General features: G+C 61.9%; 4 protein-coding genes and 1 non-coding gene across 6 annotated transcripts; 3 read left to right on the forward strand and 2 right to left on the reverse strand.

Annotated features, from left to right (window-relative positions):
* Positions 1-3,346: 3,346 nt before the first annotated feature.
* On the forward strand, positions 3,347-7,911 carry DUSP26 (dual specificity phosphatase 26). The gene is made up of 4 exons (XM_039564460.1): positions 3,347-3,604; positions 5,869-6,141; positions 6,514-6,722; positions 7,225-7,911. The coding sequence occupies exons 1-4, from the start codon at positions 3,468-3,470 to the stop codon at positions 7,422-7,424; spliced, it is 819 nt and encodes a 272-aa protein (XP_039420394.1). The 5' UTR covers positions 3,347-3,467; the 3' UTR covers positions 7,425-7,911.
* A 1,192-nt stretch (positions 7,912-9,103) lies between these two features.
* On the forward strand, positions 9,104-15,205 carry RNF122 (ring finger protein 122). 2 transcript variants are annotated; one of them, XM_039564420.1, is made up of 6 exons: positions 9,104-9,184; positions 13,128-13,284; positions 13,979-14,024; positions 14,235-14,276; positions 14,542-14,624; positions 14,696-15,205. In XM_039564420.1, exons 1-6 carry the CDS (start codon positions 9,160-9,162, stop codon positions 14,808-14,810), a joined length of 468 nt encoding a protein of 155 aa, XP_039420354.1. In that variant the 5' UTR covers positions 9,104-9,159; the 3' UTR covers positions 14,811-15,205. The 2 variants fall into 2 exon arrangements, with proteins under 2 accessions (XP_039420354.1, XP_039420355.1); XM_039564421.1 differs by having other exon boundaries at positions 14,545-14,624.
* A 673-nt stretch (positions 15,206-15,878) lies between these two features.
* On the reverse strand, positions 15,879-15,972 carry LOC120411184. The gene has a single exon (XR_005603575.1). It is a non-coding gene; the product is annotated as a small nucleolar RNA U13 (small nucleolar RNA).
* Positions 15,973-16,436: 464 nt separating this feature from the next.
* On the forward strand, positions 16,437-19,732 carry TTI2 (TELO2 interacting protein 2; the record flags this gene model as incomplete). The annotated part of the gene is made up of 7 exons (XM_019291172.2): positions 16,437-17,041; positions 17,265-17,451; positions 17,865-17,957; positions 18,274-18,458; positions 18,610-18,753; positions 19,239-19,401; positions 19,602-19,732. Coding segments are annotated over 7 exons (1,458 nt in total), but the record flags the coding sequence as incomplete, so codon positions are not given.
* A 6-nt stretch (positions 19,733-19,738) lies between these two features.
* Positions 19,739-23,568, reverse strand: MAK16 (MAK16 homolog). The gene is made up of 10 exons (XM_039564419.1): positions 23,421-23,568; positions 23,025-23,074; positions 22,713-22,822; positions 22,497-22,561; positions 22,014-22,165; positions 21,269-21,323; positions 21,110-21,184; positions 20,757-20,873; positions 20,554-20,610; positions 19,739-20,302 (listed from the first exon to the last, which is right to left on the reverse strand). Exons 1-10 carry the CDS (start codon positions 23,433-23,435, stop codon positions 20,114-20,116), a joined length of 885 nt encoding a protein of 294 aa, XP_039420353.1. The 5' UTR covers positions 23,436-23,568; the 3' UTR covers positions 19,739-20,113.
* Positions 23,569-23,915: the final 347 nt, after the last annotated feature.

The following is a 23,915-nucleotide window of genomic DNA, read 5'->3' on the forward strand; positions in this document are numbered from 1 at the left end:
GCAAAGCAGCTCAGGCTGTCAGGGCTGTGGGGAGGGAGGAGAAGGTTTGGGTTTTACCACCTCCAAATCTTTTGTCCTCCGTGACCTTTCCCTTTTTTTTTTTGCTAAAATCAACGTCAGTGCAGAAAAACAGAAGGGGAAAATCAGCCTCTCTTCCCACTGCACCAAACATTCTGTCTGGGGAAAGGTTTTTCCTCTCCGAGGGTTCTGGAGGATGTGGGCTGCCCTTTCCCAGCTAAATCAGCAGCCCTGCTGTGTTCTCCTTCTTTTTCTCCCCTTGGCACATGAGTATTTCCATGTTGGCTGTACCAGATGGAAAACGAGGCTGGAAGTCCAAGTCCTGTTCCCATTTAGGGCCAGAAGGATGGGATAATTCCTAATGGAACCCTTGGAGTTGTTGACAGAGCTGTTCCTCAACAAAAAATAGTGAAAACCACCCGGAATTTAAAAACCCAAGGACCCTGAGGCACAGCAAAGCGCGCTGGTAAATCCTGCCCGTGAGATGTGCAGAGTTCTACAGCGGCCTTGGACGGAACTGGGAAATTGGAGCTTTTTATTGGAATAACTCAACCAGGCCAAGTGAGAGCCTCCCAGGGGATCAGCAGGACAGAATTTCCCATCTAGGGAACCAAGCAGCTGGATTTCCAGAGGGAGAACCATTCCTACAGTGGAACTGGAAACGTCGCTGTGGGGAAGGGAAGGGAAGGGAAGGGAAGGAAGGGAAGGGAAGGGAAGGGAAGGGAAGGGAAGGGAAGGGAAGGGAAGGGAAGGAAGGGAAGGGAAGGGAAGGGAAGGGAAGGGAAGGGAAGGAAGGGAAGGGGAAGGGAAGGGAAGGGAAGGGAAGGGAAAGGGAAGGGAAGGGAAGGGAAGGGAAGGGAAGGGAAGGGAAGGGAAGGGAAGGGAAGGGAAGGGAAGGGAAGGGAAGGGAAGGGAAGGGAAGGGAAGGGAAGGGAAGGCCCTTCCCCAGCTCCCTCAGCTGCTCTCCCACCCTGCCCTGCCCATTCCCACCATGGCCCCTCCTCTCCCTGACTGTCACAGTTCCCTTCCTTCCACCTCGTTTTGCTCCAGCTCCCTGGTCCCTCAAAGAGCTCCTCTGGATGAAACCCATCCCCTCCTTCTGTTTACGACCGAGTTTAACAAAACCCGGCTCCTGAGCCCTGGACACGCGGCACTGCCCGCGGGAAGTGATCGATCCCTGAACTTTCAACCCGGGCTTTGAAGCCCGCGCTGGATTTGCATTCCTGGGGAGTTTAAAGCCGGGAAAGGCGGCTCTGGAGCTGCCCAGCCTCTGCCCTTCCCTTCCCTGGGCTGAGCGGTGCGGTCTGACCGAGCTCGGAGGTGATTTATGTATAACCAGAGCAGCCTCCAGTGGCTGGAGCCGTGGAACTTTTCCAGCCGGGCTTTCATCCCATTCCCACGGGGTCCTGCAGCCCCCGGCCCCGCGGGACCCCTGCTCAGACCCTGCCCGTGCTCCCAAATCATCCGAATGCGCCAAGGAGCGGAGGGTGGGCTCAGGCGCTGGGGGGTGACACAGCTGGCAGGGACAGGAGGTGGCAGGAGCCCTCTGTGACCCGTCTTGCAACTGGAGGCTTCCCAGAGGGAACAGCTCCGAAGGAGGAGGCAGAGTTTGGGGTTGGCCTTTAAATCCTCCCCTGTGCCTCGGGGATTCCTTCTCAGCAGGGATTTTGCTGCCCAGGCCCCTCAGGACCCCCTCAGGGACCTGGCGGTGACCGGGACCAGAGCAAGGCGCAGGTGACGGTGACACAAAGCCCGGGGGGTGTCTGTGTGTCCCCCTCTGGCCCAGCCCCAGGCTCTGAGAGGCCTCGTGACTCCCCGGGCAGCAGCTCCAGGAGCTCCTGAGAGCGGATAAATCCTGCAGGGAGCAGCTCAGCGCTGCTGTCCACGGAAAAACGGGGACGGGGGAGGAAAGAGGTCCGGGCTGTGTCCCAGACAGAGAAATCGCTGACGCTGTTCCTCGATGCAGCTGCCCGGGCGTCTCAAAGCAGCTGAAATTTCATTATCCGAGGAGCACTCCCCGGCTTTGTTGGGGCCTTCTGGCCGCTTTACAAAGCAATTCCAGCACTATTATTGGAACAAAAACAGAACAACCACTAATCCTCCGCTTAAATGACCGGCGAGCTCCCTGCAGGCAACGCTCTGCCAAAACATTTATCCACCTCATTTTCTTTCGTGTGGGTTTGTTGTTTGTTTTTTTTTCTTTTTTTTAAATTCAGATTTAACCTTTTGTGCCGGGCTTTGTAGGCGCTTCTGTTCAGAGGCGCATTTTCCACACTGCCGGGAATGGAATTCCCTGGGGCAGGGGAGGGACAGGGCTGCTGCTGTCCACACTGAAAGTGTCTCTGAGAGCTCAGAAATTTCCTTTCAGTGCCTGTTTTTTTGGAGGAGTGTGGCCAGGCAGAAGTGAAAAGTTCAATTTTTCTGCAATTTCTCAATTTTTCACCCCGTTTCCCAGGGTTCAGGACAGGTTTTTCCCAAGCTGAAGCATCCCAGAGCTGCGAAATCCCGTTGGCTCAGTGAGGACACAGAAGCAGCCCCCACCCAGGACCTCCCTGTTCGATCCTTCTGGGATAATCCCGGGATTATATCCCGGGATAAACACAGGTTCAGCTGCAAAAAACCGGGAGAATTTCCTGCTTTTCAATCAAGCAGGAGTGGGGGAGGGCACGCCACGAATCTCGGAATGTGTCACTCAGCCTGGAACAGCTCATTTCCATCCTTCCTCGGGTTGTTTTTCCCACCACACTCCCACTTTCTGATCTGAGTCAAACTTTTCGCTGGGAAGGCAGCGCTTCAAAGGGAAAGGGAGCATATTCTGCCTGGAAAATGTTTAACTGAAACATTGCAGCACTTGTGAAATGAATGGTGGCGTTTAGAAGCTGTCAAAACAAAAAAGCTTCAATCCTGAATTCCTTTTTTTTTTTTTTAAATTTCTTTTCCCCCTGGGGAAAAAAAAAATCCCTGACTTTGACAGGAATTTGTAAATTGTCATAATTGTCCCCTGCCCATGGAACGAGGTGATCTTTAAGGTCCTTTCCAAGCCACGCCATTCTCTGATTTGTTATCCCCCATAAATCCAGGGTTTATTTTCTTTGCAAACCGAGAAAATCTCACCGAGCCCTGGATGTGCAAAGGGAGCGGGGGACGAGGTCAGCTGTGAAAAAAACCACGAAGAAACATGGCCTGGAGACAGCTGCAGATCCCCGGGGAGGGAAATCGAGTCCTCAGCACCGCTTCGGCAGCTTTTCCTTCTCTCCCCTGCGCGCCTGTGGCTCGGGGAGGGAGGCGGAGGAGGGAGAGCGGGGCTTGGGGGAGGATTTGGGGACGTTGTTGTTGTCGCTGTCGCTGCTGCGCGGCCACGGGCGCTTGTGCGGTGTCCGTGGCGTGTCCCTCGGTCCTCCCGCGCCCCTCCGTGCCCAGCCTGGCATTAAACAACCCAGCCTCTGGCCATGTCATGCCTTAAAATAGATGTTCCTACATCAGCCTCCCTCCAGCGGCGGCGGCAAGCAGCGAGACATGGCCGACTGGAGCTGATCCCGCTCCGATCCCGCCCCGATCCCGGCGCCGCATCCCGGCCCTCGCCAAGGTACGCTCGGGGGTGGCCGTCCCCTCCCCGCGGGTCCCGGGGTGTCCCTGAGCCACGGAGCTTCGGCACAGCACCCTCCTGCATCCCACGGGACCATTCCTGCATCCCACGGGATCATTCCTGCATCCCGCACCTCTCCCCGCATCCCACAGGACCATTCCTGCATCCCACAGGATCATTCCTGCATCTGGGACCGCTCCCCGCATCCCACAGAACGTCCCCTCCCTCCCAGCCGGGCACAGGGGCCGGGGGAGCAGCGAGCGAGCCCCCGGATCGCCTCCCAAACAAGGGGGACAGCCCCTGCCTGGGAGGCGCCAGGAGCGCTCCAGGGGCTGTTCCCGGCTCGGGATGTGGGGCAGAGCCTCTCCCCTGACCCCCGGGAAGCCGCTCTGGGCCGGGGTTCCAGCGGCTGCACCCCGGCCTGGGTGGGGACGGTTGTTTTTCCAGCCAGCTGTGGTGATAAGAGGGGCTGGAATTCGGCTGCCTCCAGCCCTCTCCATGATCCAGCCGCTTTTTCCAGCCCCTGCTGCTGCTGTGCCCTGGCGCTGCCTGGGGCTGGGGACGTGTGGCTGTGCCGCAGCCAAGGTCACTTAGGGTTTAAGGGCCCCGGCACTCGGCCCTGCCCGGCGCCTTGCCCGGGTGGGCTTTGCCAACCTCAATTCCCAGCCTGGAGGAGCCCAGGTTGGATCAGAGCAGGGGGAATGAGTCGGGCTGGCACCTGGCCCTGGGGTGTGAGCTGTGCTGGGGACCGGGGGTGACACTTGGGCAGGGCTGGCCCGTCCTGCGCAGGGCTCTGAGCTGCGGCCCTGGAGCAGGGAAGGGGCAGGGGGACACCCTGGGTCTCTCTGGGCTTCCTCCGAGCTCCCCCATGCCCTTGCCACATTTTCCTCTGCGTTGCCAACAAATGGGGGCTGGAGGCTCCTTCCTTCTGCTCCGCCGGCCGGAGCCTCGGGGCAATGTCACAGCGGAGGGACATTGGGTCGCTGTGCCCCCCCAGCCCCAACTGGGCAGTGCTGGGAGGGGAGGCTCCGGGGCAGCTCCGGGGCAGCAGCAGCGAGGTGGGACAGAATTTCTCCTCCTGAGGGAGGGGCAGCAGCGAAGGCAGCACAAAAAGGCCTCTCTGACCACATCTGGCAGCAGGAACCGCTGGGTCGGGCTGCCCGGGGGGGGAGGGTCCTTGCAGATGTGTAACAAGCAGTGAAGGTTTGAGAGCAGGGCTGTGTCCTGGAGCAGCTGCTGGGTAAAAGGAGCTTTCTCGTGCCCTGCAGTTAACTCTTCTCACCCCAAAGCGGCCCTGGATGTTCCAGAGCAGCTGCAGGGCCGTGCCCATGGAGGGGTTAACCCTGCCCCGCCCTCCCTGCAGGCTCTGGAGGAGGCTGGGCCCTGGCCAGGCTCCTGGTACCATATGGAATCCTCCACCTGTTCGGGGGCTTTTCCTCCCCAGCCCTGGTGCCGTGCCCAGACCTGGCCGCCTTTCCTCGCCTGCCAGCGCAGGTTGGCAGCGCCAGCCCCGAGCTGGCACCGTCCCCTGGCAGCAGAGCCACGGGAGGGGTCCTGTGCAGAGCACCTCCTGCCAAGGTGGCCGCAGCCCAAAGTCGCGGGGCTGAAGCGAAAGCTCGGCCTGTGGAGGCTCAGGGTTCTGGCTGCTCCCCAGCCCTGGCAGCAGGAACTTCTCCCCAGCAGTTTTCCTTCTTGGAATGCTCGGCTCACAGCGGGGAGCAGCGGGTTGGTGACCTGACATCAGCAGGGGGAGACCTGGCTGCTCTGGGCCGGTGTTTCCACAACAGGGATGGAGTTGTGAATCCCAGAACCCCCGAGGTTGGAAAAGCCCTCCGGGATCATCGAGTCCAAGCTGTGCCCGATCCCCACCTTGTCACCGAGTGCCACATCCAGGTGTTCCTTGGACACCCCCAGGGATGGGCACTCCAAAATTCCCTGGACAGTTCCAAGCCCTGAGCACCCTTTCCACTGAGAAATTCCTGCTGCTGTCCACCCTGAGCCTCCCCTGGCCCAGCCTGAGGCCGTTCCCTCTCCTCCTGGCCCTGTTCCCTGCAAGCAGAGCCCGACTCCCCCCTTGCTCCCTCCTGTCAGGGACTTGTGCAGAGCCACAAGGTCCCCCCTGAGCCTCCTTTGCTCCAGGCTGAGCCCCTTTCCCAGATCCCTCAGGAGTTCTCCAGCCCCTTCCCAGCTCCGTTCCCTCCCCTGGACACTCCCCTCGCTGAGGGGCCGTTTCTCCTGACAGCCTCTCCACTGCTTCCCAACAGGACCGTGGGTGGCAGCAGCAGCAGAAGTGACCCCCAGGCCCCTGTCCGGCCTCTCCGCCCCCACAGGCATGCCGTGTGGGTCTGGGCAGCTCCCATGGCTTTCCTGTCCAGGTTCTACAGGAACAGCAGCAGGTCCCCGAGCCGGGCCCCGCGGGACGAGCGCGGGAGCCACCCCATCCTCAGCGTCTTCGAGCTGGAGCGGCTGCTGTACACGGGGAAAACGGCCTGCAACCACGCCGACGAGGTGTGGCCAGGCCTCTACCTGGGCGACCAGTAAGTGTGGCAGGGCACAGGGACAGGGGTCATTTTGGGTACATGGGGAGGTGGGGAAGGTGAGGGAGCACAGGATGTGATGGGTGAGGGAGCACAGGATGTGATGGGTGCAGAGCACTGGGACGAAGGAGGAAGGAGGTGAGCAGGGCTGTCTGTGCAGGGAGGTCACAGCTCTGCTGAGCTGGGGTGGGCACAGGTGGGGTGTCCACAGAGCCAGGGCTGGGAGATCGCCTTAAAACCCAAAAACCTCAAAAATCTGTCAGGTTTTTGCCTCCAGCTCTCTCAGCCAGAAATGTTTGTCCCAGGCAGCCTTTCCACCGTGCTGGGACACTGTTCCTGGTCTGAAGTGTCCCCTCCCTGCTGTCCCTGCAGAGATATCGCGTCCAACCGGCGGGAGCTGCTGCAGCTGCGCATCACCCACGTGCTGAATGCCTCTCACTGCCGCTGGCGCGGCGGCGCCGAGTACTACGAGGGCACCGGCATCCGCTACCTGGGCATCGAGGCCCACGACTCCCCCTCCTTCGACATGAGCCCCTACTTCTACCCCGCCGCCGACTTCATCCACCAAGCCCTCAACGAAGGTCCCTGGGGAAGGTTCTGGGAGAGGAGAGGGAGAAAGGATGGGGGGAACTGCCCTGGGAAGGGGGGGAGCTGGGGTGGTGTCCTGTGGAGTGGAGGAGCTGCGCTGGGAATTCCACCATCAAACAGAAGTTTCTAGGCTGGGATGGTGTCCCCTGGATGGGATCACCCCAGTGGTGTCCCCTGGATGGGATCACCCCAGTGGTGTCCCCTGCACAGCATCACCTCCTCCCCAGAGGGCACAGGCTGGATGAGAGCACCGTCCCCCCAGGTCACAGTTTTTGTTCTGACCTGTTTCTGGGTCTCTTTTGGGCTCTCAGGACACGCTGACACCCTTTGCCATGAGGTGACCTCGGTGCCTCACAGCTGGGACCCCTCATGCCCCGCAAGGTGCTGCCCACCTGAGCCAGGGCTCCGGGTGCTCCGTGGCACAGCTGGGTGCTCAGCAGGTTTTTAACTGGGATGTTTTGGCTCTGCTGTGACGCAGCCGCTGTGTCCCCCCAGGGAGGATCCTCGTGCACTGTGCCGTCGGGGTGAGCAGGTCCGCCACCTTGGTCCTCGCCTACCTCATGATCCGCCACCACATGCCCCTGGTTGAAGCCATAAAGACGGTCAAGGACCACCGCGGGATCATCCCCAACCGCGGCTTCCTGCGCCAGCTGGTGGCCCTGGACAACGCCCTGCGGCTCAAGAGGAGCTCCTGAGGGAGGGCGGGCGCTGTGGGGGCTCTGCCCGCCCGGCCCCGTGCCCGCCCAGCTCGGGCTCTGCCCATGGGTCACCTGCAGCCCCCCCAGCTCAGGGCGTCCCCAGACCTGCGAGCCGTCCCCATGGTCCGGCCCGGGCCCTCCACCTGCAGCTCTGCCACCCAGGGAGGCCTGGCCATGGCCTCCTCCCCACCCCGCTCGCTCCAAGACGCCTCTGGAGGACTCGGCCCCACGTCACTGTCACCGGTCACTCTGTGGGCTCCAGGGAGCCTTCAAGGCTTTGTTGTCCCCCCGGCATCTGCCCAGGCAGTCGTGTCCCTCCCTGCCAGGACACTGCAGCTCCATGTGTCCCTGTTGTGTGTCCCGTGTGTTTCTGGTGATGTCAGTCAGCTCTGGGCTGTGGGCCCAGGCAAACTCCTGTCGTAGTGTTTGGGTGTTCCCCATGCCTCGTGTCACCCTGTGGAAATAAAGGCAGTGCTAAGGAAGAGCCTGGACACCCCTGGCGTGCTTGGGGACAGCTCAGGCTGGGATCTGTCACAGGACTGCGGGACAGAGCATCACCCGAGTGCTCGGGGTCCACGTGGACCCGAATCCCCCCAAATTCTCAGTCCAAGGATCAAATCTTTGCCTCCACTCAGTGCCCAAACCTGAGCCCCCGCTCAGTGCCTGTCCTGGGGTTCCCACTCTTTTTCCCAGCAGTGGGGACCAACTGCGGCTCCTGGTGGGAAGCAGAGCCGGGCTGGCAGTCCCAGGGTCACCGTCCCACACGAGGTGGCCGCATCAGTGTCCCAAAGGCAGCTCCAAGTGGCCACCCAGGCTGTGACAAACACCCCAGAGAGCAGCAGGGCTGGCTGGGCCGAGCCCAGGAGGGTGCCAAGGCCGGGAAGGAGTGGCCCGGTGGCCCGGGTGGCCCCAGGCTGCCAGCCCTCATTGTCCTCCCGCTCCCGTTATAGCTCCATTCTTCCTGCGCTTCCGGAGGGCCCCGGAGCAGCGCTGGCCTGCAGCTGTGCCGAGCTGGGATCGTGGAAACGGGGAGGGAGAGGGGCCTGGGGGCCGTGCAGGGACAGCGCCGTGGCTTGGGGCACAGCGGGGCCTGTGCCAGCACCCTGGCACCGCTGAGCTGACTGGTGACCCCGACCCCGCGCCGGGAGTCACAGAATCCCAGACTGGTTTGGGTTGGAGGGACCTTAAATCCCATCTCACCCCACCCCTGCCGTGGCAGGGATACCTCCCACCATCCCAGCCCGGCCTTGGACACTGCCAGGGATGGGGCAGCCACGGCTTCTCTGGCAATGCCATCCCAGCTCCCCCCAGGGAGGAATTCCTTCCTGCCTTCAAGTGCAATAGGGAGAGGAAAACCCTTTCCACGAAGAAATCTTCCCGAATATCCAACTTACGGTGTCCCAAACCTGACACCGAGACCCCCGAGGAGCTCCGTGCCCTCGGGGGGCTCTCCCAAAGGACTTCTGCGTGCCCGAGGATGGGCTGGGTGCCGCCTGAGTCGCCTGGTGCCACCCGAGGCAGGCGATGCCCTCGGAACGCGGCTCGTGGATGCGAGCGCAGCCCCGCCCGGGCAGGGACACGCCGGGGGTGCGGCCGCCCGGGGCCACCACCACCGGTGCCGGCGGGGCGGGGGCGGTCCGGGGGCGGCCCCGGGGGGGCTGCGGGGCTGGGGCGGGGTTTGCGGGCACGGCCATGGCCCGGCGGAGCAGCCGCGGCCCCGCGAAGCCGCCCGATGCCCCCGTTCCAGTGGTGCCACGGTGAGCGCGGGGAGGGGGCGGGTGGGTGGGCAGGGGCTGTCCCCTCCTTGCTGCCCGGGAAGGGGGCACTGACTGCGGGGGGGAGCGGGGCACCCCCCGGGCATCCCCGGGCACCCCCCGGGCACCCCCGGGCATCCCCGGCCGCTCCGTGCGGGGCGGGCGCTCGGTGCCCCCCCGCCTCCCTCCGCTCCGAGGGCTCCCGGGGTCTCGGTCCCCCCGTTCCGCCCCCGGCACGGCGCGTCCCGCTCGGCGCTCAGGGAGAAAGCACCCGGCGGAATGGATTGGCCACGCTTTGGCTGCTCGCACCAAAAAACCCCAACCTCAAACCGTCGTTCATGTGCCCGCAAAAGTGGAACAAAGTCATTTTTTAGGGGTCCCCGGACACGGCCCCGGCCCCTCAGGGTCGCGCTCGCCGTGAGGAGCTCTCAGGAACGTGGAGCTGGGTTTGCACATGCGAGGGGGGCTCGGTTCAAAGGAGAACTGGGTTATTTTTGTGCCCGAGGAGTGGAGGAGCTGCGCTGGGAATTCCAGCATCAAAGCCCTGCCCCGGCAACAAAGGCCGGGCTGGTTTAATTTATGGAAGGGTTACAGCCTTTGAAGCTAAATATAAAGCGAGCAGTGGCTTCCTCTCCTGTAACACATCCCTCGTGTGCCCTGGGGGACGTGGGGGACACGGAGCCACCGCTCCCCCGGGCAGTTGTCCCACACATGTGGCAGCGTGTGGGTGCAGGGAAATGCTCCGCAGCAGCTCCACGCTCGGCTGTGTCCAAGAAACCTCCTAAATAAGAGAGATTTTGCTTCCCGAGGCTCTGAGCAGCCCCAGCTGTCTCCAGCCTCCAGCGAGGCTTTGGGGACGGCAGGACAGAGCCCAGCCTTGTTCCCAGGCCGAGGCGTGGGTTGAGGGGACAGGGCCTGGGCACCCGACTTGTGCACTTTGGCTTCGAGCCCCAGGCTCAGAGATATTTGATAAATCAGAGCCCGGTGCTGTTAAGGGCCTTCACAGGGCTGGTGGAAAAATCACATTTTAACCTAAATGGGTTTATTCAGAATATCCTGACAGGCGGCCGCTGCCTGGGATTTCAGCTCCTCCTTCGCAGCCCAGCTTTCCCTGCTGCTGCTCACCTGGAGCTCAGGACTTTGCAGACCCCGGGAACTTCATTTGGGGGGCAGCTCCTCATCCCCCGTGCTGGACTTGGCTTCAGGGCAGCTTTGTGCAGGGATTTTTTTCAGCATCCCAGCAAAACCGAGATGGAAACTGTGTTCCATTCTCTGGTGCAGAGCCCACAGCTTTTGTGTGGGAGGAGAAGGAATGGTTTTATTTAATGACCTGCTGAGTTTCCCGTTGGTTTTATTGAACAGGAATTGGGGTGAGGGAGAAGCTCAGCTCAGCAAAACCCCTGCGCAGTGAGGGGGAGGAAACTTGTGTGGGTCCTGACTGGAAATGCTGTGGAATAAATCAAAATGTGGGGTCTGAGGGGCCAAACTTGGCTTTGCTGGAGCTCCAGGGCTTTGAGGAGGGGTTGGCTGTGGGGCTGTGGGGTTGAGGTCAGGCTGTCGGGTTTGGTGTGGGGGACAGGGCTGGGGTCACCCCGTTGGGGGGCTCAAGGCTCTGTGTCCCCAGCGCAGCTCACAGAGGGGGTTTGGGATAAATCTGTGTGGGGAGGAGGAGGAAGAGGGGCAAACCACAGCCCTGATGGGCCAAACTGTACCTGGGCTCCTTCTCCTTCCAAGAGGAGCTGTGGGAGTTCGCATGGAAAACGCTTTTCTGGCCAAACTGAAGCAGCTCCCTGTGCGCATCCTTCGCGCAGGAGTCCACAAAGGCACCGTGTGTCTGTGGCCACTTCCCCAGATGTTTGCAGATCCCTTTTTTCCCATTTTTCCACTCAACAATCGCCCCAGCCTTCAGGGGTTCTGGTTCGGGTGTCAAACCAGGAGCCAGGAGCTGGTGGCCGGGGTTGTTTCTCCTCGGTGCCCATCAGGTCCTCATCTCACGTCGGGTAAGCCGGGACTTGATCCGTTCCCCTGGAACTGAAAACACAAAGGCCTCTGTCGGGCAGGGGGGTTTAATCAAAACCATCCAGGGAAGGGGCTGGGAGGGAGAGGGGGCTGAGCTCCGCAGGGACCCCCTGCTCCAGGTTCTGGCAGCTCCTCCTCACATCCCATGGCCTCTCCCATAGCAGCAAAGGGAATTTCCCTGGAGCTGCACCCCCAGCCCGGGAGTTCCTGAAGGCCCATCCAGCAGGAATGCCCCTGGCTGAGCTGGTGAGTCCCAAAAGGGCCCTTGTGGGGTCAGAGACAGCATTTCACCCCATGGGATGGGGCAGAGCGTGGGGGCTGTAGGAGGAGAGGAGAGGTGGCTGGGGTGGTTTCTGGGGTCAGGAGCTGGGTTTTGGTGTTGTGAGCTGGGTTTTGAATCCCTTAAATGAGCCCAGAGGGATGTGCTGGGGCTCTCCAGCCCGTGCCCCACCAGCCGGTGCTCCAGCATTACCTCATGTCTTACTCAGTGGGTTTTTTTCAGAGCTGTAAGCATTTTGTTTTGTTTTGTTTTGTTTTGTTTTGGGGTTTTTTTTGGAGTATTTCTCAATCACTTCCAGCAAGGAAATGGCAAAAAATAATGAACCTTTCCTATTGTCTCTTCCTGCACCTGGTGGTCCTGGGAGCAGCAGGACCTGACAAACAAATCCTCCCTTTCCCGCTGTGGCTGAGGTGGATGACGGATTGTCTCCGGTCATTCCAGGAGGCACAGAGCGTGTGGCTCTGGGGCAGGAAAACCCCATTTCCTACAGCCCAGGCTCTCCTCTGCTGCAGCTGCGCGGCACCAAACCGGTGTCCCCAGTGCCAGGTGGCTCCTGGCCACGGTGGCTTGGCCGTGGCATCGATGGGACACGTGAACTCCCCCACCCAGCAGAGCAGATTCCTGGGAATGGCTGGAATTTGGGTGTCCCAGCTCAGAAGTGCCACCTGCCCACCCTGCTGGGGTGGTATCCTGTTGTCCCCTGTCACCATGGGGAGGACACCAGACAGACCAGCCCTGGGTGTCTCCGCTGGTGTAGGAGGTTCTGCTGCCCACTCCTGCCTGTCCCTGCAGAGCGAATTCCAGCCTCTCCTGAGGAACAGGCGGAGGGGCTGGGGGGCTGTAATTAAAGCCAGGAGCGCTCCTGGAGGAGCTGTTTGATGAGGAGCAGGGTGCTGGGCGGAAGGAAGGGGCCAGGGGAGCTGCTCCGTGGGGCACAGATGGGGCTGGGAGCTCCTCTCCTTTCAAGTGAGAGCCGAGGAGAAATCAAAGCCCTGACTCCAGGGGGGTCAGAGCCATTCCCAGACATAAAACGGGGCTCATTCTGTGCCAGAGCCTGGCTTTGCAGCAGCCCTGAGCAGTGTCAGGGGGCTGGGGCTCCGTGGGAGCCTCCCGGGGTGGCTGTGCTGTCACCAGCCCTGTGTGACACCCACGTGTCCCCCGTGGTGGCCCTGGGGTGGCACCCGTGGCTTTGCTGGGACAGGGGACTGGGTCAGCCGGTGCTCAGTGACCCCAGCGCCTCTCCCCACGCCGAGGCCGAAGCAGCCGCTTGCTCCTCCTGGGGCGATGGCAGCCGCCAACTGTTGCTGTTTTTCAGGCTGGTTTTTAGCTTCGTCCTTCCCTAAATCCCTTTCCAGCCTCCGTGTATTCCCCCGGAGATGAAATCCCGGGGCCTGCTGCTCCTGCAGCTGCTGCAGAAGGGGCTGGTGGCTGTGGAAATGCAGCTGAGCTGCTCTGAGGGGCTGCTGCTCTTCCAGGGGAGCTCTCACCTCACCGGGCACAGGACGATGTCTTAGTGCTGCTTTTTGCCCACTTGGCAAACTCCACAGGGGACGGAGCCAGCCCAGGCTCTCTGTGCTCTCTCAGCGCATCTTCTTCACCTCCTTTTCACCTAAACGCTGAATTTCTCTCATTTCTCTTCCTGCCAAGGGTGCTCCTGCAGCCTGGGGCTGATTTATCCCACTAAACCCTGTACGATGCCGCCCATCACCTTCCAGGACCTGCCCCTCAACATCTACATGGTCATTTTCGGCACCGGCATCTTCATCTTTGTGCTCAGCCTCATCTTCTGCTGCTACTTCATCAGGTGAGCCGGGGACTGCGCCGGCGGCTCGGTGTCCCTGGGCATCCCCAGATCCTCGTTTTTCCCAGAAAACCGGGACAAACCGCCGGTCGGTGCCGGGGCCCCGCAGCCCGGAGCAGGGCAGGAAGCGCAGGAAGGGGCTCCTGTTTTCCAGGGAACGTGCGAGGGCCGCACTGTGCGGGACAGGGAAGGAGCAGTGGAGAATGTGCCTTTCCCTGCGCTCCCTGCTCGGGGAGCGCTATTTTTAACCCCAAAGCCGAGGCTGCTGTTCCTGGAGGGCCGGCTCAGCCCTGCCCCGCGGGATGTCCCCCGCATCCCTCAGCCACTTCAGGGGCAGTGGGAGCGCGTTTTGGGGCCCGGCTTGGAGGAGAGGCCGTCCCGTCCTCCCCATCCCCGCGGTTCTGGGCCAGCCGCGTTTCCCCGGCCAAGGTCACGGCGGGGCCGGGAGCTGCCGGCAGCCGAGCGCTGGAAATGCGGCGCTTCCTGCCCCGTGAACGACTTCCGAAGGCAAACAATCGCCCCCGCCGCCCTTATCGCCCCCACTGCCCATTCCCGGGGCCAGCTCGGGCTGCTCCTGCACAAACGGAGCCACTGATCCCGAATCCCGGGCGGGAGGGGCGCGTTCCCCGTGATTTCAGGTGCCTCCCGAGCATTTTTGGCTGCAAAACTCACGGTGCCTTTCTCTCCCTGTCCCCAGCAAGCTGCGGCAGCAGGCGCAGAGCGAGCGCTTCGGGTACAAGGAGGTAACGCGGGGGATGTTCCCGCACCAGCCGGGCGGGGTTTGGGATGAGCGGGGACACAGCGGGGACCGGGGCTGCGCGTTCCAAAGCGCTGGGACGGGACACCCTGCCCGGAACCCCCCGGGCTCAACCCGCCCGCGCACGGCTCCCTTCAGCTCCTCCCGGGGCAAGATCCTTCCTGCAGTTAAATCCTCCCCTCCTTCTCTCCTTCAGGTGGTTTTGAAAGGCGATGCGCGCAGGCTGAACGTGCACGGGGTGAGCGGGACCACCTCTGGATCGGGATGGAGCTGGGATTAACAGGGACAACCCTCGGGACACATCCCCTGTGCTCAGGAGCAGGGCTGGGACAGGCTGGGGATGCGATGTGGGGATGTGTGCCCCAAAATCCCCCTCCCCGCGGGTGGTTTGGGAGCGGGACCGAGCTCCCGGCTGGAAACACCCGGGATTTCCCGAGCCGTGGCATTTCTGGCGGGTCCCACATGTTCGCACCCGCCCTCAGCCTCCGTCTCACCTCCCACAGCAGACCTGCGCCGTCTGCCTGGAGGATTTTCGGGTGAAGGAGGAGCTGGGGGTGCTGCCGTGCCAGCACGCCTTCCACAGAAAGTGAGTGGGGCTGGCAGAGCGGGGCGGGGAATTCCCTGCGGGAATCGGCATTGCCGCCTTCCTGCCCGCAGGTGCCTGGTGAAGTGGCTGGAGGTGCGCTGCGTGTGCCCCATGTGCAACAAACCCATGGCGGGGCCGGGGCAGCCCCGAGCCGGCATCGGGACCCTCCTGGATGAGCTGGTGTGAGCCAGCCCCGCTCCACATCCTGCGGGATCCGTCGGGATCCATCGGGATCCGTCGGGATCCACCGCGGGACCGCGGCTCCGCACGCCCGGCATTGCCCACCCCGCCTGCCCAGGGTCCCTCTGGAAGGATCCGGGGTTTCCCGGTTGGGATTTTGACCCCGCAGGCCGTGGCTTGGTTTGGGATTTGCCGCTGTCCGGGCTGTGCTCCCCATGGAGCCGGGACGGCCCCAGGCTTCCCTGCGGGAAGCTGAGCCCCAGGGCGCGGGTGGGCTCCTGTCCCCACTTCTGCTGCAGAGTTATTTTTGTACCTGAGCCCCTCCGGACCCCCAGGATCCCCACGGGGCAGAGGGATTGTACAGTTTTGTGTAAAAAAATGATTAAATGGATGATTTCTTAGTCTGTCTCAGCTGTGGGTGCTGCCAGGGGGCCCCAATAAAGGCCAAGGGGATGCTGAAACCCCCAGGTGCACGAGGAGGGGACACTGCTGGCCGTGACCCTTTAGTGGAGTGACAAATCACCCAAACTGCCCCGAACAGCATCGACGTGCCTCCCCTCCCCAGGGCCAGGACCCCCCGGCTGTGCCCAAATCAGGGCGGAACCCCCTGATCTCCCCGTTTTCACTCATTTTTGACATGTCCGAGAGAAGATGACATCAGCGGTGACATCACTGACCCCTCCAGGGCCGGGCACCCCCCAAGCTGTGCCCACATCAGGGTGGACCCCCCCCTAATTTGCCCATTCCCACTCATTTCTGACATGTCTGGGAGAACGCGGCGTCAGCGATGACATCACAATTTGCTCATTTCCCCCTAATTTGCCCATTCCCACTCATTTCTGACATGTCCGAGAGAACGCGGCGTCAGCGATGACGTCACAATTTGCTCATTTCCACCGATTTCTGACACTGAAAAGCGATAACGTCAGAGCAGCACCCCCCACGCATCACGCCGCAAAAATGACGTCACGGTAATTACGTCACAGCGACGCCACCTCCTTATTACCCCACTGCCGCTGTTCTTTGACGCCAAAAAGAGAAAGTGACGTCACGGTGACGTCAGGACCCCCCGGCGGTCAGATGGGACTGTGCAATGTCGTAACGCAGGGCGCACACGTCACGCAGCCGCGTGCCACTCCCATTCATCATCTCCATGAACCGGAAGGATCAAAAGCCTTCCTTCCCGCGCCGGGCCCCACAGTCACGCCACTACTCTAAAGTCACGGTGATATCGCCGTTCTCACCTAGCTCCCCCCCTTCCGTTTCAGCCCCCTCCGCACCACCGCCCGCCGCCCTCCCGTCCCGGTTTCTGCCCTCCCCGCCCCTCACGGCCGCTGTTCGCCGCACCGCGATTCTTAATTAGTAATGCTAATTTATTCACGCAACGCCACGCCCCCCTTCGCCCACCTGCTTTACGGCAACTGGGGGGGATTTGCGACAGCGCGCGCGCGTGGTGCTGCGGTGAGGGGAGCGGGGGCGCTCGGGGCTCTCCGAAGGGGTCCCGGGGGTTCGCGCTGCCCGCGGGGGCGCTGCTGCCACCGGCGATGTGTCTTTAGAGGGGTTTTAGGGCGGGGACGTCCCTCCGGGGGTCGTGCCAGGCCATGGATGTCAGCAGCCCGACGCGGGCGCTGAGCCCGGAGCGGGGGTCCCGGGCAGGCGGAGCCGCCGCCCGCCGCCCCCTCGGCCGAGCAGGTGCTGCTGCAGGCGCGGCTGGCGCTGTCCGAGCGGCCGGGAGCCCTCCGGGAGCTGGGCGCGCTGCTGGAGGCGGCGGATCCGCGCTGGCTCCTGGGCTCGGCGAGCCCCGCGGCGCTGGGCTCGCTGGCCGCGGCCCTGGGCGGCTTCGCGGCTCCGCCGCGCCGGGAGCAGGACGGGACCGAGCCCCCCGGGCAGGACGCAGCGCTGGCCGCCGTGGCGGAGCGAGCGGAGCGCGTTGGCGCCGTGTTCCTGCTCCTCCTCCAGAAGCTGGAAGCTGCCAAGGGTCAGGAGTCGCTGGGGATGGCCGTGGTGGGGCCCGTCCTGCGCCGGGTGCTGGGACACGCGTTCATCTTCGCCGTCACGCACAAGGACGAGAGGCCCTGGACCACGGCGAGCACTCGGGCAGTGGCTCAGGAGCTGCTGGAGCGGCTGCTCCAGGCTGCCGGCTGCGGGTCCGTGGCGGAATTCCTGCGGGGAAAGGAGGGGGATGAGGAAGGAAGATTCGGAGCAGTGATGGGGCTCCTGAAGCAGGAGTTAACCAAGTGAGTGCGAAGGGGAGCGTGGCGCTTGGAGGGTCTCTGTGTAGGAAATGCTGGGAAACGGAGCTCAGGCTCAAGAGATGCTAAACAGGAGGCCAGGAGCTTTACAAATGCCCAGCAGTGGAAGGTGCTGGGGGATGATTGTCAGTTTGCTGCCAGCTGAGAACCTCAAGTGCACGGGAAATGAGTACTCTCAGTGTTCCCTGAGCTGTGTTTGTCCCTCCAGAGACACCTGGAAGCGTAACCCAGGCTCCAAACACGTATTCTCCTGGACTCTGCTCCATGTCAGCCGGCCCTGGCTGTGCCCTCACCTGGAGCGGGTGCTGCCGCCCGCGCTGCTCCTCTCCGATGACTTCCAGGAGGAGAACAAAGTGCTGGGCGTGCGCTGCCTGCACCACATCGTCCTCAACGTGGTGAGGGAGGGAGGGCAGGGCTTGGAGCCCTTTCCGGGTGTTGCTGACAGAAGGGTCAATCCCAGAATGTCCTGAGCTGGAGGGGACCCACAAGGACCAGAGTCCAACCCCCGGCCTGGCACAGACACCCCAACAATCTCATCCCTGCGAGCGGTGTCCAAGCAGCTCCTGGGGAGCCTGGGCAGTACCCAGCACCCTAAAATCCAACCTAACCCTGCCCTGGCACAGCTCCAGCCATTCCCTCGTGTGGGTCAGGTTCCTAACTTCTCCTCCTGGCGCACGGCAGGGCTTACCCTGCGTTCACAGCAGTTCCTCACGCTCGGGGTGTCCCAGGGTTTGGGTGGGATGTGCTTTCCTTAGGTTTTAGCAGAATGTGCTGCCCAGGAACAACGCCCTGGTGTCTGTTGTTGCAGCCGGGTGCGGATCTGTGCCAGTTCAACAGGGCCCAGGTGGTGTTCCACGCCCTCTACAACCACCTCTACTCACGGGAGGCCCCTCTCATCCAGGTAGGACGGCTGGGCTTGGGTTTAACGTGCCTTGGGCTATTGGCAGCCGCGCAGTTTAAGGCAGGAGGAGGCTGAGCCTGTTGCCTCTCACAGTCCAGTCAGGCTGTCACCAGCCTGTGAGACAGAGTAGCTTGGGAGATTCCAGGAAAATGCCAGAGCAGAGGGAATCCTCCTGCCCCGTTCCAGGGCAGGTAACAGGTTTGAAGCACTCGGGCCTGTCGGGTGAGCAGCAGCGGCCGTGGGTGGTCACAGGGTTGGGATTTACTGGGTTTTGGAGAGAACACGAGCTCAGGTTCCCCATCTGTCCCCAAACCAGGCAGTGCTGCTGTGCCTGCTGGACCTGCTGCCCGTCCTGGAGCGAGGCCAGCGGCACCAGGGCCACGGGAGAGCCACGTCCCCCTGGGACCAGGTGCTGCAGCTGGTGCTGACCCACATGGAGGCCGAGCATCGGCTGGCGCTGCGCAGGGTCTCCGCGGGGACCCTGCCCGCCTTCGTCACCAGGTGAGACACAGGGGACAGGGGGATCTGGGGGCCCTGCCCACCTTCCTGAGGAGCTGAGAGCAGACCAGATGAGAGCTGTGACCCCACGGGGATGGGCCCTGGGCTTGCACCCAAGGGTATCCTCTGCCTCAGGGTGTGTTTGTGCCTCCAGACTCGGCATCCTCATTGTGAGGCACCTGAAGAGGCTGGAGCGAGTCATCCTGGGCTACCTGGAAGTCTCTGATGGTCCCGAGGAAGAAGCCAGACTGGGAATCCTGGAGACACTGCAGTGCACCATAGAGCACGCCTGGCCCAGGTACCTCTCTGGCGGGATTACACACAGAAAAGCTCTCCTGGAAGCCCGTCCTGACGTGAGTGCTTCATTCCTGTCCTGAATGTTTTCATAAGACCCAAAGCTACTTCTTCTTGAGGAAAAGGCCCTCAAATCCTAAGGGAGAATCTGTCCCAGGAAGCACTTGCTGGCATTACTGAAAAACCTGGCTCCAGAATTAAGCTGGGTTCTCTCTCTCTGGGTTTGACCCACCTTGTGCCTGTTCCAAAAGCATGAGTGGTTACAAATTAAATCAATGTGGAGTAAGCCCTGGGCTGTGCAGGGACAGCATTCCTGCCACACCATCCCGAGGTTCCTGTGTGTCCAGGGCTGTCCTGGCACCCTGACCGAGGCAGCTGCTTCCTCAGGCTGGCACCAGCCCTGCCCCACACCAGAACCAGGAGCTGCTCAGCAAAGCTGTGCTGTCCCCTGCCTCGGGAAGGGTTTGGGATGAGGTGTTGCCCTTGCAGGATGCCCTGCAGGCTCCCCGTGCTCCTCAAGGCCCTGCTGAGGCTGCTCTGGGACGTTCACACGGAGCAGGGCCCGACGCCGGCGCCCGTCAGAGCTGCCCTGCTCCACAGGGCCACCCAGTGCCTCATCCTGCTGGATCGCTGCTCCCAGGGCCAGGTGAAGGTGAGTCAGGGACTCTGTGCCAGTGCCCTCTTCCCTCTCAGCAGGATTTGGCATTTCCCCTCCCCAACATCAATAATCGATTGATCAGTGCCTCGATACCAATCGATGGGGATCAATCTGTGCTTTGCTCCACCCGAGGGCTGGGGGGGCTGGCTGACACCGTCACCCAAGCACTGCAAATGCTGCTTTTCTCCTTGCAGGTGCTGCTGGAAGGGGTGCACAGCAGCTGTGAGGAGAACCAGGTGCGGGAGTGCCTCAGGAAGGTGCAGGAGAGCAGCTGAGGTGCCTGACACTGCTCACCCCCTTTTGTACAGTAAAATTGTTGTATTTATTTAAAGTTCTGTCATTCTTGTCCCACCTGTGAGCCCCACACCTCCCCCAGACACATCCAGGCCACGTGTGGCTCCTCCAGCCTTACAGGAAGCAGCAGAGCCCCCCGGGCCAGGGCCCTTCCTGGAGCAGAGTCTGGGCTGAGCTTTCTGTGGTTGTAGAGGGGGGGATGTTCCTTTCCTTCATCCAGTTGTACAAACTCACTGCAGTTCCCTGGGGTCGGGACAGAAACCCTGCTGTTCTTGCAGAAAATGTGTGGAATATAAAACCAGGAGTCACTGAGGGTCCTGTCCAGGGGTGGAAGGTGAGGACACCCTGCAGTGCCGTTCTGGTGACACATCTGGAGCTCTGCCAGTCAGTACAAAACAGGATCAGGGAAGGTTCAGGCTGCTTTTGTCTTGGTGCTTGGCTCTGTTTCCTCTTCGTACTCTATTTCAATGTAGGGACGTTTTCTCCTGGCTGGGCCCTTCAGGGGAGTTTTCCCTTTAGATTTGGGGTGGGAGGTTTTCTTCTCTACTTCTTCCTCCTCTTCCTGCTCCTCTTCACTGCTCGTCTCCAACTTATCCATGTCCTGAGGAAGAATTGGGTGACGGGAGTGATGTCAGAGCAGGTTGTGTAACTAAACTTCCTCTTTTCCCCAAAATCGCCTCGTGGATGATCCCGTTCCACAATCCCTGGCTCCAGAGGAGCTGGGCTGGGGTCCCACTGTACAATTCTCTTCCACAACTCCGATTTGGCTGCCTCCTCCCCATCCCCAGAGACACCCAAGGCTGGAGGTGCCCATCCAGCTCAGCCTCAGTTTGCACCTGGTGCTTCACCTACCTCGAAGTCGCTGAGCTCGCTGTCCTCTGCTTCCACAAACTCCCTTTTGTCCACGTCCTGCAGGGAACAGAGGCAGGGACTGAGCACAGCAGTGCCACGACTCGTGCAAGAGCCACCGCAAGGTTGTTCTGAGCTCTCCTGAGGTGTTCTCAGCCAGCAGGTGGAGGCACCAGAGAGCACCAGGGCAGGGCTGAAAGCTTTACCTCATCATCATCTTCATCTTCTTCCCTCTCTGCATCCGACTCGCTCTCGCTCTCTGCATCTTGCTGTTGGAGGGCCTTGTCAAAGGCGTGGATGGGGAAGTTGTAAATGTCTCCATACTGAAAGGAAAATGGGGATTTTCCGTAAGCCACAGGAGGAAGATGGACTTTGGGCACGGGGCAGCATCAGACTGAGGTGAAAGCCCCTTGCCAAGTCTGACCCCACGCTCCTGCACAGAACAGGAGGGGAGCCCTCGTGTTTTGGGGCTCCCTGTGTTTTGGGGAGCCAGGCACCCCCTATCCCCCCCGGAGGCAGCAGCACAGGGGCAGCACTGTGAGCTCTGTGTGACCCTCACCGTGTCCTGCTTCAGCCTTTCCAGCAGCTCCTTCTCGATGGCATTGTCCAGCTGGGCAGCAATCAGGGCTTTCTCCTACGGGACACAGAGCAGCTGTGTGAGGCTGAGGGGCAGTGGGGACAGGGGCAGTGGCAGGAGGTGACACGGAGCCATCGCTACCTCTCGCCTGTTCTCGCGCCTCTCGATCTTCCTGCGCAGCGGGACGAGCTTCCTCCTGCAGGGAACGACAGCTCTGGGAATCTGGCAGCCTCTGGCAGCAACAGCCAGCAGCTCCAGCATTCCAAACGTGGCTGCAGCGTGTGCAATGTCCTGGGGGCAGCGTAGGCTGCCTCAGGATAACAAAGATCTACAGCTGTTGGAGAGGGTCCAGAGGATGGGGAAGGGTCTGGAGGGGCCACAGGAGGAGCAGCTGAGGGCACCTGGAGCAGCTCCTCCAAGGGGACAGCTCCGATCTCTGCTCCCTGTGACAGAGACAGGACCCAGGGAACGGCCGGAGCTGTGCCAGGGGGGTTGGGATGGATTTTAGGGAAAGGTTCTTCCCCCAGAGGGTGCTGGGCACTGCCCAGGCTCCCTAGGGAATGAGCACGGCCCCGAGGCTGCCAGAGCTCCAGGAGCGTTTGGGCAGCGCTGCCAGGGATGCCCAGGGTGGGGTTGTTGGGGTGTCTGTGCAGGGCCAGGATTTGGGGTCAGTGATCCCTGTGGGTCCCTTCCAGCTCCGGACATTCCCTCAGTGCATTTATACACCCGACTCCCTGCGGCTCATCCACGCCACACAGATCCATCTCAAACCCCTCAGGAAAACAGTGACCAGCTCCACGTCCAGCAGTGCCAGCAGCTCAGGAGAGGGGCAGCAGCTCCATAAGGCACCAGTGGTCACTCCATGGTCACTCCCTGTGTCCCTTACTGTCTCTTGAGGGTCAGCTTGCGGATGCGGATCAGGTACTGCGTGATCTTGGTGAACCTCTGCTTGCACTTGTGCCGGATGAAGCGGGGCCAGTAGATGAGGTTCTCATCGATCTCCTCCAGAGCCTTCTCGTAGTTCTTGCTCAGCAGCACCTGCGGGGACAGGGGAAGGGGTGGGTGACAGAGCAGGACAAAGCAGGGACGCTTGGGAGGGGCTGCATCGCTCCCAGAGTCACGGAGCCATTAAGGAAAAGCCCTCCAAGGTCATGAACTCCACCCTGTGCTCGATGCCCACCTTGTCCCCAGCCCAGAGCTCTGAGTGCCACCTCCAGGGATGGGCACTCCAAACCTCCCTGGGCAGCCCCTGCCAAGGCTTCAGCACCCTTTCCATGGGGAAATTCCTGCTGCTGTCCAACCTGAGCCTCCCCTGGCCCAGCCTGAGGCCGTTTCCTCCCTCCCGTCACTGCCGTGTCCCCGAGCTCACCCGCTCCCAGAGGCGCCGGGGAAACGCCGCCCGCTCGATCGTCTTCATGTAGAGATAACAGCGACCTGGAACAGGGAACAAACCCCACTGAGTGCCACACCGAGGCGTTCCCTCAACACCTCCAGGGGTGGGGACTCCAAACCCCCCCGGGCAGCCCCTTCCAAGGCCTGACTGCGCTCTCCATGGGGAAATTCCTCCCGCTGTCCCCGCTCCCACCTTTCTCCTCGCGGACAGTGGCGTACTGGCTGTTGGCCAGCGGGCAGGAGGAGCGGTTGCACAGCCCCGTCAGGTTGTACTCGTTCCGGCAGAAGTTCTGCGTTTTGGTGCTGGGAAAGAGGGGACAAGGAATTAATGAGGGAAAAGCAGCAAGACCCCACTGCCCCTCCAGCTCACCCCATCCTCTGTGACTCGCAGCGAGTGGTGGCACAGGGGGGACACTGTGGGGTTTGAGGGGTAGCCGAGCGTGTCCCTCCAGTTCCTTTCCCTGCTGGATCCCCCCAAAGCCCCACCCCGTCCCCCCAAACTCACGTCATCTTGTAGGAGCAGAACTGCCTGTTCCCCAGCATGCTCCAGACAACCTGCGAGCACAAACAGCGGGTGACACACCGCGACACCCCTCACCCGGCCCCCCACGTCCCCCGCCGGCTCCGGCAGCCCCCGGTGCGGCTCTGACGCCGGAAACCCCACAAACATTGGGGTTTTCTCCATGTTGCCCCAGCAGGGAGAGCGCGGTGCCCCAAGAAGCGCAGACACATCGCATCTGCTGCTGCCGAATGCCCGTTCACAGCCCCCGGCCCAGCTGCCCCCCTCGAGCCACCCCCGCGCCGGGGACTGGGGACCCCCGGCCACGTGGGACGGGCGCACGGCCGGGCCCAGCGGCGGGGCGGGCGTTTGACACGGGGCCGCAAGAACGGTCGGACTCACATCGTCCGAATGCATGGTGGCGGTGCCAGCGGTGCCAGCGGCGGCTCAGAGGTGCCAGTGACGGGGACAGCGGTGCCCGCGGCGGTGACTGACGGTGCTGGCGGGGCCGGCCGCGCGGGCTAGGGCGCCGCCATTACCGGAAGGGGCGGGGCGCGCGAAGTCTCGCGAGAGCGGCGGTGCGGGGGGGCGGGAAGGGGGCGGGCCCCGCTGTCATGGCGGCAGTGGCGCCTCCTCTCAGGGCGGGCATCGAAGGAACCCCCGGCACAAACAGACGCTGAGGGGCCCTGAGCAATACGTTTGGCGTGGGTTAATTCCGCACTCTGGAGCCGTGGGAGAAACTGCGGATTCTCTGCTAAACTCTTCCCTCAGAGCTTTCGAGACCCCCCGGCTGAAGCACCTGACATATCCCCATTAAATACAGTGATCTGACTGGCTTTGTTGGCTGAGTCTAAACCTTATTCCCACCTCAGTTTCTTTAGAGTTCTTCAAACGAAT

This window comes from Corvus cornix, chromosome 22 (genome assembly GCF_000738735.6).
Source record: "Corvus cornix cornix isolate S_Up_H32 chromosome 22, ASM73873v5, whole genome shotgun sequence".
In the NCBI taxonomy this organism is placed as follows: Eukaryota; Metazoa; Chordata; class Aves; order Passeriformes; family Corvidae; genus Corvus; species Corvus cornix.

Bases quoted from the DNA above. Each gene is read 5' to 3' on its own strand.
- RNF122 (XM_039564420.1), top strand. From the start codon at position 9,160: ATGCCCCCGTTCCAGTGGTGCCACG. The intron at 9,185-13,127 runs GTGAGCGCGGGG...CTTCCTGCCAAG, and splicing joins CCCGTTCCAGTGGTGCCACG to GGTGCTCCTGCAGCCTGGGG. The intron at 14,025-14,234 runs GTAACGCGGGGG...TCTCTCCTTCAG, and splicing joins AGCGCTTCGGGTACAAGGAG to GTGGTTTTGAAAGGCGATGC.
- MAK16 (XM_039564419.1), bottom strand. The intron at 22,823-23,024 runs GTGAGTTTGGGG...CCTCTTTCCCAG, and splicing joins TTCTGCTCCTACAAGATGAC to CACCAAAACGCAGAACTTCT. The intron at 20,303-20,553 runs GTAGGTGAAGCA...ATTCTTCCTCAG, and splicing joins GCGAGCTCAGCGACTTCGAG to GACATGGATAAGTTGGAGAC.
- DUSP26 (XM_039564460.1), top strand. From the start codon at position 3,468: ATGTCATGCCTTAAAATAGATGTTCCTACATCAGCCTCCCTCCAGCGG. The intron at 3,605-5,868 runs GTACGCTCGGGG...GCTTCCCAACAG, and splicing joins GCATCCCGGCCCTCGCCAAG to GACCGTGGGTGGCAGCAGCA. The intron at 6,142-6,513 runs GTAAGTGTGGCA...CTGTCCCTGCAG, and splicing joins GGCCTCTACCTGGGCGACCA to AGATATCGCGTCCAACCGGC.